The sequence below is a fragment of the Stegostoma tigrinum genome, chromosome 2 (assembly GCF_030684315.1).
Source record: "Stegostoma tigrinum isolate sSteTig4 chromosome 2, sSteTig4.hap1, whole genome shotgun sequence".
Taxonomy (NCBI): domain Eukaryota; kingdom Metazoa; phylum Chordata; class Chondrichthyes; order Orectolobiformes; family Stegostomatidae; genus Stegostoma; species Stegostoma tigrinum.
In genome coordinates, this window is record NC_081355.1 from 147,088,492 (window position 1) to 147,104,715 (window position 16,224).

General features: G+C 42.4%; 2 protein-coding genes across 10 annotated transcripts in view; both read right to left on the reverse strand.

The window, feature by feature from the left end:
- The window catches only part of LOC125447382 (NEDD8 ultimate buster 1-like), a 53,323-nt gene extending 49,680 nt beyond the window's left edge, over window positions 1-3,643 (reverse strand). Inside the window, exon 1 of the mRNA XM_059642168.1 lies at window positions 3,575-3,643. The gene's annotated coding sequence lies outside the window, so the exon portion shown is untranslated. The remainder of the gene's footprint in view (window positions 1-3,574) is intronic.
- Window positions 3,644-12,121: 8,478 nt separating this feature from the next.
- Window positions 12,122-16,224, reverse strand: part of LOC125467353 (NEDD8 ultimate buster 1) — a 50,949-nt gene continuing 46,846 nt past the window's right edge. For 6 of the 9 annotated variants that reach the window (XM_048563116.2, XM_048563107.2, XM_048563099.1 and 3 more), the window contains 2 exons: window positions 15,492-15,660; window positions 12,122-14,307 (listed from right to left, as the gene is read on the reverse strand). In XM_048563116.2, coding sequence (XP_048419073.1) covers window positions 14,141-14,307; window positions 15,492-15,660 — 336 coding nt within the window. In that variant the 3' untranslated portion in view covers window positions 12,122-14,140. The remainder of the gene's footprint in view (window positions 14,308-15,491; window positions 15,661-16,224) is intronic. The other 3 variants (XM_048563080.2, XM_048563145.2, XM_048563135.2) reach the window with 3 other exon arrangements.

Below are 16,224 nucleotides of genomic sequence, written 5' to 3' on the forward strand. Positions count from 1 at the left end.
GCTTGTTGCAGAGTTCTAGTGAAGTTCAATGCAAGCTGGAAGAACAACACCTCATTTTCCGCTTGGGAACTCTACAGCCTTCTGGACTCAATATCAAGTTCAACAACTTTAGTGCTTAAGGGACCTTCTCCCATGTCCTTACGCCAACCCAACACTCCAGGCCTTGTTATCACATAGTCTACTATTACACACTATCCATTGCTAGCCACTAATAGCCCCCGTTAGCAGCCATTCATTTTCCAGGCTGACCATTACCCATGCTTTGTCTGTCCATCTGTTCTTCTCTCTCTTTGGGCTCTATCTCCATGTATCTTTTATTCCTTAACTCCTCCCTCCCACTCCATTTTCAGCATAATGAACAACCTTTTCCTAGCTACCACCAGCTCTGAGGATGGGTTTCTGGATCCAAAATGTCAATCCTGATTTCTCTGCACAGATGCTGCCAAACCTGCTGAGTTTTTCTAGCAATTTCTATTTTTGTTTACCAGAATCAGTCCAGGTATAGTGAGGTTTTCATTAGAAGGGTACAGTGGGAAGGTTGGAATTGTTGTCCTTTAAGCAAAGATGATGTATGGGAGATTTGAAAGAAGTGCATATGATTACGGCAGGTTTACATAAGTTAGACAAGAAAAAGCTCTTCCCATTAGTCAGTGGTTAAACACAAAGCGGACACAGATTTGCTGGGGTTATGTAGAACATAGATAGAACATAGAACAGTACAGCACAGAACAGGCCCTTCAGCCCACAATGTTGTGCCGACCATTGATCCTCGTGTATGCACCCTCAAATTTCTGTGACCATATACATGTCCAGCAGTCTCTTAAATGACCCCAATGACCTTGCTTCCACAACTGCTGCTGGCAACGCATTCCATGCTCTCACAACTCTCTGCGTAAAGAACCTGCCTCTGACATCCCCTCTATACTTTCCACCAACCAGCTTAAAACTATGACCCCTCGTGCTAGCCATTTCTGCCCTGGGAAATAGTCTCTGGCTATCAACTCTATCTATGCCTCTCATTATCTTGTATACCTCAATTAGGTCCCCTCTCCTCCTCCTTTTCTCCAATGAAAAGAGACCGAAATCAGTCAACCTCTCTTCATAAGATAAGCCCTCCAGTCCAAGCAGCATCCTGGTAAACCTCCTCTGAACCCTCTCCAAAGCATCCACATCTTTCCTATAATAGGGCGCCCAGAACTGGACGCAGTATTCCAAGTGCGGTCTAACCAAAGTTTTATAGAGCTGCAACAAGATCTCACGACTCTTAAACTCAATCCCCCTGTTAATGAAAGCCAAAACACCATATGCTTTCTTAACAACCCTGTCCACTTGGGTGGCCATTTTAAGGGATCTATGTATCTGCACACCAAGATCCCTCTGTTCCTCCACGCTGCCAAGAATCCTATCCTTAATCCTGTACTCAACTTTCAAATTCGACCTTCCAAAATGCATCACCTCGCATTTATCCAGGTTGAACTCCATCTGCCACCTCTCAGCCCATCTCTGCATCCTGTCAATGTCCCGCTGCAGCCTACAACAGCCCTCTACACTGTCAACGACACCTCCGACCTTTGTGTCGTCTGCAAACTTGCTGACCCATCCTTCAATCCCCTCATCCAAGTCATTAATAAAAATTACAAACAGTAGAGGCCCAAGGACAGAGCCCTGTGGAACCCCACTCACCACTGACTTCCAGGCAGAATATTTTCCTTCTACTACCACTCGCTGTCTTCTGTTGGCCAGCCAATTCTGTATCCAAGCAGCTAAGTTCCCCTGTATCCCATTCCTCCTGACCTTCTGAATGAGCCTACCATGGGGAACCTTATCAAATGCCTTACTGAAGTCCATATACACCACATCCACAGCTCGACCCTCATCAACCTTTCTAGTCACATCCTCAAAAAACTCGATAAGGTTTGTAAGGCATGACCTACCCCTCACAAAGCCGTGTTGACTGTATTTGATCAAGCCATGCTCTTCCAGATGGTCATAAGTCTTATCCCTCAGAATCCTTTCTAACACCTTGCAGATGACAGACGTGAGACTTACTGGTCTATAATTGCCGGGGATTTCCCTATTTCCCTTCTTGAAGAGAGGAATTACATTTGCCTCTCTCTAGTCCTCAGGTACGACTCCAGTGGAGAGCGAGGATGCAAAGATCTTCGCAAGTGGCGAAGCAATTGCATTTCTCGCTTCCCAAAGCAGCCGAGGACAAATCTGGTCCGGGCCTGGCGACTTGTCAATCTTAATGTTTGACAAAATTTTCAGCACATCAGCTTCCTCTATCTCTATCCATTCCAGCATGCACACCTGCTCTTCAAAGGTTTCATTCACTACAAAGTTCATTTCTTTCGTAAAGACAGAAGCAAAAAACTCATTTAGGGCTTCCCCTACCTCCTCAGGCTCCACACACAAGTTCCCTATGCTATCCCTGATTTGCCCTACTCTTTCTTTGATCATTCTCTTATTCCTCACGTAAGTGTAAAATGCCTTTGTGTTTTCTCGGATTCCTTCTGCCAAGCCTTTCTCGTGCCCCCTCCTGGCTCTCCTCAGACCATTTTTGAGCTCCTTCCTTGCCTGCATGTAATCCTCTCTAGCTGAACTTGACCCTAGCTTCCTCCACCTTATGTAAGCTACCTTCTTCCTTTTCACAACAAGCTCCACCGCTCTCGTCATCCAAGGTTCCTTTATCTTACCCCTTCTTGCCTGTCTCAGAGGGACATATTTACTCATCACTCCCAACAACTGTGTAAAAGAACATTTTACGCAGCGAGTTGTAACGACTAGAAATTCAGTGCCCATGAGGGTGGTAGAAGCTAAAGCAATTAATGATCACAGGAGGACATTTAATAGGCACTTAAAGGAGGTAGATGATCAGGGCCAAAAGCCTATAAGGCTCCTTGTTATGTAGATCCAACCTGTAGGTTGACTATAGTTTCAAATGAAGAGTCATTACTTTGGCATGTTGACTTTGTGAAAGCTGCTATCATTTTCAACAGTGCAACAAAAGGGGAACTCCAACTGGAAATCCCCAGCAAACATGGAGCTCAAAACATAAAATATCGGCAGAAAGGACAGCACATAGTGACAGAGAGAGTCAAAAATACATGCACATGTATGCAGAGAGGAATTCAGAAAGAAAGCAGAAAAGAAAGAAACACAAACAGACAGACATGAGGCCACATAAAGAATGATACAAAAACATAGAGATAAGCACGTACAGACAGAGGCACAGAGAGAGAGTGACAGGCAACAGACACAAGCACCAGGAGTGAGGAATTGGTATGCATGGAGAGAGAGAGAGAGAGAGAGATAGATCAGTACAAAATGATTGATAGATTTATGCAGAGCTACCCAGAGCTACAGAGAGAGAGAGACACAAATAGAAAACGACTAAGACACATGCACAGATATGGATAGATGGACAGATTGAGACATTCTACAAAAACATACACGTGTGGTTCAATCTTTGTTCTTTCAAATCAGCATGAGAAAAAGTTGTCTCACAGTTAGCTCTCAACTCTGAAGCACCCGCTATATTCCTAATATTGTTTTCTACTGTCTTTCAGCCTACCTGGTTCACAATTTGCCTCCTTTCTGCCATAGCTTCTTGAGCTGTTTGCTTTGGCATAAATGCAATACCTTTTTTGTATGAGCAAGTGAAAATGAAAGTAATTTAGAAGGGTTATTGTACACTTCCTATCGGTTTCAATTTAAATAAAAATCACTAGTTGAACTTTCAGTTTCAAAGGGCAAAGCAATTCGAAAATGGTCGCTTGGGGCATTGACATTTCATGATTTTTCTCTCAGTTAATGTTGGGCACTTGCCCAAGGAAGTATGTGCAGTTAGAATGAGCTTGGTAATTGTGGCATCCAATTTGCTCCCCAACCCTGCCTACTCCATTCTGTTTCCTTAATAAAGAACCTCTACACTCCAGTGCCAATAGAGGGCACAGTCCTGCCAGAAGCATCACTTTTTTCAGATGACCAATTAATCCCAATGGCCTTCTTTGCTGGTGAAAAAAGACTCTACTCTATTTGCGGAGGGCCCTAGGAGTACTCTTCTATGCCCTGACCAATACTTGGCCCTCAACATGCATCATTAAAAGTGATTACCTTGACATTTATCATGTGGCTTTCTGTGGGAACTTGCTATGTGCGCATTGGCTGCCAAGTTTCATAAAGAAACTGATGTGAATTAATCTGCCACTAGAGCACTCTGAACTCTAGTTTTGCTTTCTGAAGGAAAGGTTAACTATAAGCTTATTATGGTGGATGAAGGAGTGGATTAGGAATGATACAGGGTAAATAGAAATGGAGATGACTGAATATTGTGTAGAACAAATCATGGAATGCAAGCCCGTTCAACAAATCCAATGGATCAGTGTTTTGCTTATACAGCAAAAAATGCTACATACTCCTCATGCTGGAAATCTGAATTGGCAACACAGTCATTTGACCTGTAACCCAGAGGTGTAAGTGAATAACCCAGGGGCACAGATTCAACTGCAGCTGGTGGAATAAAAAAAAACTGGAGTTAAAAAAGCCTTGTGACCTTACTGGTGACAATGGCAACTCTGAAATGGCCAAGCGAACCACTCCATTCCAGGGCCATAATGGATGGGCCACAAACCATAATGCTGCCAGCAAGGCCCACATCCAATGTAAGAATGAAAATAATGCTCAAAATAATCAGTGGGTCTGATGTGGAGAGGCAAACAGAGTTACCATCTGAAATGATAACTCAATCCTCCATCCACAGATGCTACCAGATCGGCTGAGCATTTTCAGTGTTTTTTAAAATATTTATTTACCTGTTTTCTAATTGGGAACGCAGACATCATCACCAACAACTTACATTTACGTAGTGCCTTTGATGTAGTAGGACATCACAAGTCACTTCACAGTGTTACTGAAAAGAATTTTACACTCTGCTATGTAATGAAGTATTAAGATATGGAAAAAAAGATCAAAGGGCATGGTGCTAGTACAAGAAAATTGGGTGGAAATAGATGATCAGCCATGTTCTTTTGAATTGTGGACCAGGTCTCAAGGGACTGAATGGCCGACTTCTGTTCCTATTTCTTATGTTCTTAGCATTCAAAGAGGTAGATTATGAGGAGTGTTCTAAATGAGGTGAGTGAGATAAAGAGGGAAAGAATTTAAGGGAGGGAAATTTGTCAATAGAGGGCCAAGGCAGCTGTGAAGGCATGGGCACTAGTAGTGCAGTGGTGAAAATTGGACGTGTAATCTCTGAGAGCGTAAGACCTGTGTGAGGAACGTATGTGTCTTTTTTTTGCAAAGTGTTATTATGGTTGTGTTCTAGAAGGGTTTCTCTCACAACGCTGAACATGTTTTCTTGCACTGTCAACTCACAAATGCCTCATTAACTCCCTACACCAAATCTATGGTGCTCCTCTTGTCCATCAAGATGACACTTACACCAGACAACTCTTTGCAAGCTCGCTGCAACTGAGCTTATTCTCACATTTCTTACAACCATTCTACACTTTCAAACCTCAATTCTAAGTCTGTAAAACTTCCTTGTGTGCCTCGATCTGTGTAAACACCTTATGATCTGTGTGTTCTTGTACGTTATGATCTGCCTTCATTGCATGCAAAACAAAACTTTGTACTGTACTTAGGTACATGTGACAACAATAAATTAAATCTAATCAAATCAAAATCAATGACAATCTGATTCCACCAGTCACGGTAGCTGTAGGAAGTAACCCCAGTTTAAAGTTGTGGAAAAGACCTGTAGCTGAGGTTGTGGATGGTGTTGTTGATTTGTTTGCCAAGCTTGTAGGTTGGTTTGCAAATATTTCGTCACAATACTAGGTTATAGCATTAGTGCACCTCCAATGAAGAGTCATTGGTCTGTCCCAATTGTATTTATATGGTCTGGTCTGATGTGATGGTTGGCCTCATTTCCAGTTCAGCTTCGTAGTGTTTGGTAAATGGGGTCAATTTCTGCATGTTTGTTGATGGGGTTCCGGGTTGAGTACCAGGCCTCTAGGAAATCCTGTGTGTACCTTTGGTTGGCCTGTCCTAGAATGGTTACGTTGTCCTAGTTGATTTGGTGGCCTTCTTTGTCCGGGTGTACAGAAACGAGTGATAGTTGGTCACATCTCTTATTAGATAGTCAATGCTCATGACCTCTGATAGCTAGTTTGCTCCCAGTCCATCCAATGGACTGTTTGTGGCAGTCCTTCCATGGGATTTTATACATAATGTCGGTCCTGTTAGTTGTGGGAATGGGATCCTTTGTTCTTGCCAGTAGTTGTCTTAGTGTAGCCATGGGTTTGTGTGCTACCACGTTTCCTAGTGGTTGGAGTAATGGTCATGTCTGATATATTCTTGATGTATGGCAGGGTGACTAGTGTATTTGGGCATACTGTGTCTTCCTGTTGTTGTCTGTTGAGTAAGTACTGGCAGACTATGCTTTTTGGGTAGCTGTTGTTTTTAACAACCCTGTGAAGGTGCTTTTCTTCAGCTTTGCACAGTTCTGAGGTGCTGTAGTCTATCATGGTTATTTTGGGCAGAGCTCTGATGCAGCTCTGTTTCTGGGTGTTGGGGTGGTTGCTGTAGTAGTTGAGTATTTGGGCCTTATGGGTAGCTTTCCTGTGTATGCTGGTCTGGAGCTCACCATCTCAGTATATACTGTCACCTCTGGCGCCTGCACTAACTTTGAACCCCAGCTGTACATCTGATCAAACATTGGTAGTCTGGAGTTGCTGTTATGTGGAAACACAGAGAACAGAAGCAAAACTAGGCTATTTAGCCCTTTGAAAAGGATATCAGAATTGTGGCAGCCCCCAGGATACTGGCTCCAATCCGTAAGAAGTGCAACAGAGGTGACCACAGACCAGTAGCACAGTGGTGGAATAGAATCCTTTTCTATTGACGAGCTCTGCTGTGTTGTGATGTGGCTCTCTCAATGTGCTGCATGTGGTTGATGACACCATAAGCAAGGAAGAAGCCAGCCATGATTCTAAACCCTGCTGCAGCTCATCTCCTCCATAAGGAAATGAGGTGAAGCTAGGTGATTGGGCACAAATGGCATTGATCATTTTTAATGCATTTGTGAGTGGTGATGATTGAGATCCCACACAAGTCCCCTAGTGGCTGTAAGGACACAGTCACACAAACATTCAGCACAGCTGTAACCTTCACAACCGATGGGATAAGACAGCAAACCCCAGCACCCCCCTCCCCTTTTTTTAGCTCCCACTCAAGCAGTTGGCACGGGTCAGTGCCAATGTCCTAGGATACCCTCAGCCTGCGCTGACACTGCACCTTGATCTTCTGGTGGAAATGATACCAAGGATGAAAATTTCTGGCCTTTCTCTGTCTCTGCTACATCCTGATGGACCCTTCAGCTGTGACCTCTGTGTGGACGAGGATGTTCAGCTTCTACGGCAAGCTATCACTAGCCCAGGGCTTTCTGGTGATCTGTTCGCCCTCTATCTCCCTACACCACTGCTGTAGTCACAACAGCTGTAATAGAGACAGGCAGAGGTACTGCGGCTGGGATCATCAGTAACACTCACATTGACCCTGTATCAGCAGCATAAGGAACAGAACAAATTGTTAGCAATGAGACCAATCAACAATTGCATGTCTTTACAAATGACGGTTTAGCATGCTCCTTCATAATGTGAAATATGGAGCATTCTGACAAGGAGGGCCACGTGCTGACACTGATATATATATTTCCGTAAGTGCTTCACCATTCAAAATGTGCCACTAAAGTCTACGTGCTACAAGCATATTGAACCCACCTCCTTTCAGCCCCACATCAACCACAATAGGCACCACATACTTGCAGCTCATGTGGGGAGGAACATTGCCCCTTCACACCTTCCAATGTCTTGTATTAGCTGTCATCATTTATTTTCTGCTGCACAGATCTCCATGATCTGTGCCCATCAGCGATATCTAGAGCTGGAAATCAATGCTGCAATCCATGTTGGCACACCTTTGACATATGCAGGATGTTGGAGTAGCTGTGCTGTCACACAGACACACAGCTTACAGGAAACGTTGCTCTGACCAGCATTTTTAAAATTCTTTCACAGGATGAGGGCGTCACTGGCTCGACAGCATTTATTCCCATCCATAATTGCCCAAAGGGCATTAAGAGTCAACCACATTGCTGCCACATGTAGGCCAGACCTGGTAAGGATGGCAGTTTCCTTTCCTAAAAGACATTTGTGAACCAGATAGGTTTTTCTGACAATCAGCCTTGGATTCACGGTCTTCATTAGATTCTTAATTCCTGTTATTGAATATTATTGAAATCAAATTCCACCACCTGTCATGAGTCCCCAGAACGTTATCTAGGTCCCTGGATTCACTCAGCCATTGCCCTACCTGATTTACACCCAATGCAGCCAAACATTGCATGCATTTCGTACACACACTAATCTGATTGTGACTTGTGAAATGACACACTGCTGGTGCATGATTGACGTAATTCGCTCCTTAAGAGCATTGTGGGTCAACCCACAGCAGGTGGACTGCAGTGTTTCAAGAAGGCAGCTCACCACCACCTTCTCAAGGGCAGTTAGGGTCAGGTGATAAACACTGACCAGACAGAGACACCCAACTCACACAAATGAATAAATAAAAATAGAATTATCTCTTGAAAGCCCCCCAGTCCAATCATGTACAGGAGTTCGTGTCAAGTCCACATTTTTGGTCATCAAGCTGACGCTGACTGTACTCACTCTGGGCATATTGTAGTCATGAAGGAACTGAAGGCATTCTGGCTAAGTTTGCAGACATTACAAAGAAAGGTGGAGGGATAGATAGTATTGAGGAGACAGGGAGGCTGCAGGAGGATTTGGACAGGTTAGGAGAGTGGGCAGATGGAGTGCAATGTGGGAAAATGTGTGGTTATGCATTTTGGTAAGAGGAATAGAAGCTTAGACTATTTTCCAAATGGGGAGAAAATTCAGAAGCCTGAATTGCAAAGAGACTTGGGAGTTCAAGTCCAGGATTTTCTCAAGGTAAACTTGCAGGTTGGGTTAGTAGTTAGGAAGGCAAATGCACCTTTGGCATTTATCTTGAGAGGAGTTGAATATAAAAGCAGAGATGTATTTCTGAGGCTCTAAGGGGCTCTGGTCAGGCCACATGTTTTCAATAGTAGGAGAGACTAGGACCCGAGGGCACAGCCTTAGTGTAAAAGGAAGACCTTTTAGAACGAAGATAAGGAGAAACATCTTCAGCCAGAGAGTGGTGAACCTATGGAACTCACTGCCACAGAAGGCTGTGGAGACCATGTCATTGATTATATTTAAGTTGGAAATAGATAGGTTCTTGATTGTCAAGAGGATTGAGGGTTACAGGGAGAAAGCGGGACAATGGGGCTGAGAAACTGTGGTTGGCTGGAGGTCCATGACGCATGGTGTTCCACAGGGTACTGGGACTTCAGCTATTTGTGATACACATATAAATGACTTGGATGAAAACATAGGTCAGTGGTTTAGTGAGTTTGCAGATGATACAAAGCTCAGTGGAGTCGTGAAAGTATAGAAGGTTGTCGAAGGATTCAATTGGATATGGATCAGTTGCAGATATGGGTAGGAAAATGGCAGCTGGAGTTTAATACAGCTAAGTGTGACATACTGCACTTTGGGAGATCAAATGTTAAGCATACAGATAATGGCAGGACCCTGAACAGTATTGATGTCCAGAGCGATCTTGGTCCCTGAAAGTGGCCACTTAAGTAGGTAGGGTGGTAAAGAAGGCTTATGGCATATTTGTCTTTGGTGGTTAGGGAAAGGAGTACAAGAGACAGGATATCATATTGTAGGTTTAACACTTTGGTTAGGCAAAACGGAGAGTATTGCATTCAATTCTGGTCACCATAATACAGGTAGGATGTGGTGGCATTGCAGAGGGTGCTGAAGAGGTTTATCAGGACACTGCCTGGATTAGAGGGCAAGAGCTGTAAGGAGGGGCTAGAAAAACACAGGTTTTCTTCTTTGGAGTGGCAAAAGCTAAGGGGAGACTTGATAGAAGTCTATAAAATTATCAGTCCTTTAGATAGGGTTGGCCATCAGAATCTTACCCCCCACCCCACCCCAACCAAGAGTTGAAGGGTCTAAAATTAGGGGGCATGCATTTATGGTGAGGGGGGAAAACATTCAAAGTGGTTTTAAAAACAAGGTTTTTTTTTAAAAACAGTGTGGTAGTAATTTGGAACACACTGCCAGGGCTAGTGGAAGAGGCAGAAACGATAGAGCTGTTTAAAGGGACTTTTAGATAAGCAAATGAATGTGGAAGGAATATGGATCTAGGGCAGGCAGAAGGGCTTAGTTTAATTGGGCATTAAATTCAGCACAATACTAGGGACAAAAGGGCCTGTTCCTGCACTTTACAGTTGCATGTTCTAAACAGCAGGTCATGAAGTTGCAAATTGCATTATAATACAATTCAGCCTCATGGATGCCTAGTGGAGTTGCAAGATGAAGGAAGATCTACCCTAATTAGTGGCAATGCTGTTGGCTTTCCCAATGGTTAGGTTGATGCTGGTCCATTCAAATTTTATTTCTTTGAGAATTTAGCCATTTGATTCAACTGCCTAACAACCCCTTCACAGTTGTGAGTCAACTACATGCAGATAGACTGTAGAATAGAACACAGGGTTATTGTGTGCAGTTCTAATCACCACAGTATAGTATGTATGTAATTGCACTACAGTGTGTGCTGAAGAGATTCACCAGGATGCTAGATAACAAAGTGTGAAGCTGGATGAACACAGCCAAGCAGCATCTCAGGAGCACACTGTGTTATCTTAGATTCTCCAGCATCTGCAGTTCCCATTATCACTTCACCAGGATGCTGTCTGGGCTGGAATGATTCAATTGTGAAGACAGACAAGGTAGGAAGGGACTGTTTTCCTTGGATTGGAGAAGGTTGCTGTGTATGTGTGCAAGTGCATAGAATCCAAATGATGTGTATAAAGTTTAGGGATACTGATTCAGCTGGACAGGGAGAAATATCTATAACTGAGGGGCCAATGAGTATGGGGCACAGCTCCAAAGTAAGAAGCAGGGGATTTATTAGGAATTTGAAGGAAAGCTTTCTCCCCCCCCCCCCCACCACAACTGCAGGGTTGAGTGTATCTAGAAATCACCATCTTTAAAAACAAATAGGTAGTCAAGGCAGGAATCCAATACAGTTAAGAACTATTTAGATGAGCATTTGAAATGTCATAGCATACAAGGCGACCAGTCAAGTTCTGGCAAACAGGATTGGAACAGACAGATGTTTGATTCCTGGTGCAGACACAGGCTCAAGGGCCTCTTTCAGTGCTGTTAGGAAAGGAAATGATATTTTTCCTAAAAAGGACATGAGTGAATCAACTGGGTTTTTAAATGACAAACTGAAAGATTTCTTTTTGCCTGGGTCTCTGGGTAACTAGCCCACTGGCAGCATCCAACACCACCACCTCCCACTAACAGCAATCCATAATCTCATTATTCTGTTTAAGAGGGACGATAATGAACATTCCAGAAACTTGCAAGTCGGGGTGAGCATTTCAAAAATGTGAAATGAATGCCAGTATTCTATTTCCAAAACCTTGTGGTACATTTTAACCCAATGGCTGCCTGCATGGCAAGAAGCTCACTGCAGTTTCAGTGCTCTCCATATTGCTGTAGTTTTCTATCCATTTCAACAAACTACCTCTCCTCCACTCTCCATTCAATTTATTCACTTAACCCCAAATACATGTTTTTTTTTCCTCCCCTCATACCAATTGTCAGTGAGTAAGCACTGAGCCAGAGGCTGGACAACTAAATTAAGTCCACAGGGTCTGATTCCATCCAGACAGTGAAACTCCTAGTATGCTGGAAGGAGTCAACATTTTTATTTGAAGAGTCATCTGGTTTCTTATAATACAGCAGCCAGGTGGGAGTAGAAACTGCTGGAGCACTACAGTTAGCTTTTAGTACATTGGAACCCTTCCACAGGTTTAATGAAATTATTCCAAAATTATACATACACAGCATTCAGTACATAGTCATTTTATTTGAGAATTATGCATGACTTCAAAATTACAACTCCCAAGAACCAAAACTTCAAGAACAGAAATAGCTCACTAACCAAATGACGGAAAGAAGATTTTATTGAAAATTATGAAAAAGTATTAAATTATCAAAAAAGGAAAAAAGGGAGAAGGATCATTACTTCCTAACAAAGCACACACACTTAGAAATATACTTAAGAGGCTGGAGCTTTCAACTTGGCTGTACAAGTACAAATGAATCAGTCTCTTAAAAAGGAAGAGTTTGCACAATTTAGTGGATTTAAAATTGCTACATTCTCAATACATGCTGTTAAAAACCATATGAAGCAAAATGCTTTAACAGGAGCAAATTATAGCCGGCTCCAGAATAAACGCTGGTCAAGACACCAGGAAGAAATTCCCTGCTCTTCAAAACAGTGCAACAAGATTTCACGTTCAGTACAGAAGGCAGGTTATGCCTTGGTTTAAGTGTCAGCAAAGTGTCAGCCTGGTTTCTGTCCTCAAGTCTCTGCAGTGCAGTTTGAACCGACAACATTTTGCAAGCGCCCTAACATCGAACCAAGGCCGAGAGTAACAAATGAACCTGTGAGTGAATTTCCACATCCTAGAACTAACTGGGAAATGCCCTCTGTTGCACATCATGTCACAAGCAACACTCAAAGAAAAGTTGAAATCAGCCAGGTTCAGTTCAATCCATTACAACAAAGCACATTTCTCTATAAAATCATTGGTCAATGTTATTGCTGAAAAAAATTGGCTCTGTACACAAACTTCATGAATAAGACAAAATACAATTCTTCAAAAATAGGATTGTATACAATTTCTATTTAAATTTACACATTTTTACTGAATTTAAGAGATCACTCCTATTTTCACTTTTCTTTAAAAACAGCAGCAGCCCTTACAAAGTCTGTATCCAGTTAACTTTAAACATCCATTATGGTTTTATCATCAATTACAATCCAATAGTCAGAGGTGCAGGTATATTAGTTAAGAAAACCACTTGGGGCTACTACTGACTTTGCTTGAGCAAACTGCTTTGGAGTTTAGCCCAGAAGCACAGGTCAAGGAAATTAGCGTAGAAAATACTGAGGACAAGAACAGCATCATGATCCGAATACTGAGGTAAAGTAAATAAAAACCTCTAAACAACTCATACTTTGTTAGAGGGTATGATCGTGAGAAGTTGCTGCTTCAACAAGTAAAGTAGCCGTCTGTGCAGTAAGAACATTGGAAATCAGGAAGAGTCATATTTTCACTCAGTTAAGGGTTCGGTTTGAGGGAAGATATCTGTAATAGATACATCTGCACTGTCTCCAGCTTTGTATCTAATCCCTGGTCTAAACTTTGGTACCATAAGTTTATGAATAGTGGCACTTGGCATTTTTAATGGTATTTACAATCAGACCTAAAAGGCAGGGCACAAAGGCAATACGTTTATAGTGAGTCACTGAATAACCGAGACCAGACAGCAGGGAAATGGCTGGTAATACTGACTAGTTCCAAACTGCACAGAACATTGTAGGTGAACAAGGAAACAATACTACCCATTGAATGTGGTTGTCAAAAATCATTTAAAATTTCACAAATCAAGGATGGTTAAGATACAGATGGCAAACTCTGTCTGACTGACAAGAGATCCAAACAGCTATACAACTGGAGTCAGACAGACAGGTTTCCCCAGGTGGCCGACCAAAGCCCAGAAAAAGACAAGTCATTGGAGACTATTTGTGAAGTAGAACTACCCAGCATTAATAACATCCAAATTTGGATTCACTTTTTGCTGTAACAACAGCAATTTTGGAAGCAAGAAAACTGCTGGTCAAGTAAATACCCGCATTTACTACAAAATGCAAAGCATCCTTCTTAAAATTTGTACCAAAAGCTAAGTTTAATTTTAAAGTAAAAGGATGCCATGGTGTCAGATCTTTGCAGGAGTTGAGGGGGGTGGGGGTGGGGAAATCAGAGACAGAGACAATCAAATAAATCAGAAAATTCAATTTTTGTTTCTAACCAAGAAAAGGCATCAAATTTTGTAGACAGAGGCATGAAGCACAAATCAGCAGCAGAACTTAAAGTACTTGCTCCTTCACAGTCAAATTACGAGGTGGATTGATGTGACCCTTGTAGCCATGTCTTGTACTTGATGACGACCTCCCTCTCCTCTTCCAGGGTCATATCAAGGTAGTCTTCCTCATGCTCTGGGATATCTGCCAAAACTTCTTCCACAATTTCACGCTCCCTTTGCTTTTCTTCTGAGGGGTCTGCTGAGGCAGGTATTAAAAACACAAAAGAGTAATTAAAAAAAGTTGTGTCTATGTTGCAGCATTGTTTCGTTCTTGGCTGAAAATGTAGATAACTCAAATTTAGCTGCTGGCAAGGCTATATTTCACATTTTATTAAACACAATCCAGGGTGGGGGAAATATTGGAACTGATCACCACCTAGCCAGCCATCGTTGCAACATTTATATTTATATGGACAATGGATTTGGACTGAGATAGTCCCGCAACAGGATAGAAGAGATCACATATCCTCAATGTCCAATAGTTGCTGTTACTGAAAAAAACTAGGTCAGCCATATAACTTCAACTTCTACCATCTAGTATTCAAGCCAGGGACATAATGACATGCTCTCCAATTGCCTTGAAGGGTGCAGCTCCTAAGGCACATGAGGAATTCAACTGATAATGGGAGTTTGGAGGTCATATAGGTGTACAGGACATTGGTTAGGCCACTGTTGGAATACTGCATGGAATTCTGGCCTCTCTGCTTTTCAGAAAGTAGTTGTTACGCTTGAAAGTGTTCAGAAAAAATTTACAAAGATTTTGCCAGTTTTGGAGGATTTAAGCTTTAGGGAGAAGCTGAACAGGCTGGGGCTATTTTTCCTGAAGGGTCAGAGTCTTATAGAGATTTATAAAGGTCACGAAGGGCACGGACAGGGTAAACAGACAACGTCATTAGCAGTAGACAACTGACAATAGTCAGCAAGATTTTTCACTCTCTTCACATGCTGCCCCCTTCCCAAACCAAGTGCTCAGGTCATTAATTCAATTTATTAAAACACTAATTCAGCAACATGGCTCACTCCCCATCTGTGTACAACAGCATATATAAAGATCCTAGTCACTATTTCAAAACCAAAAACCTGTTGATATTCATCCTGATGTCAGTCAATATTTATACCTTCTTCAACACTCAGACTACACAATCTTCTATTACACTGAGCTTGGGGCCTTGGTCTGTAAAATTGAATGTAAAAAAATTGACTGCCATGTCACCCACATGAAACTAACTACATTTCCAAAAGTAAACTTCATAGAACGCCCCAGGTGTTTCACAGGCTGAGCACATGAAAGATGCTGGAGAAAGATTTGTGGTTCATTCTTTTCTCAGTAGTTTTGCACATTGACTCCAACTGCAGTTTTGCTAGTTAACATATTTTAATTACCATCAACATCCATATCCTCTGGTGATGTCGATGAGGGAGGCGAATTAAGTAGGCTTGACGGAAGATATCCGCCATGATCTATCAAGGCCTGAACAGCACGTTCAATGTTTCCATTAAATCTCCTGAGGGCAATTTCAGCAGCAGAATGATCAAAACCCAAAAATGCTACCTGCAAGGGAAGACATTCTTGAAAAGGATTTAACAGTTATTAAAATTATTGCCTGAATTCAGAAACTTTAGCTGCATTACCAAACTTAAGTGCAATCCAGAGAACCTCCTGGGGAGCAGAAAACAAATTGGGCAGGGGCACTTGAGTCTGCGAACATGTTAGCTATCTGATGAAAGTTGATTAAGTTGACAGCAAATTGAGGAAGCAGTGAGAAACAGGTGCCTTTAGATTCATGGCTAGTTTAAACAAAAATAGAACAGGAGTCATTGATAGGGTGCTATAAAAAGGAGGATCCTGGGGAATGAAGGTTGGAATACACACGGAAGGGTTACACAGGCAAGGTCAATGGCCAGGTCCAGACAATCAAGGCTGGGAGATAATAAAGATGAAGGACTGGGGATATTTGCTTCTCTTGGTCTCCCAATTAATGATTATCTGTAGAATGCATCCATACATATAGATGGTGGGACTAAGGACCATAAGAAATAGGAACAGGAGTAGGGCATTCGGCCCCTTGAGCCAGCTCCCCCATTCATTATGATCATGGCTGATCTCAGCAATGAT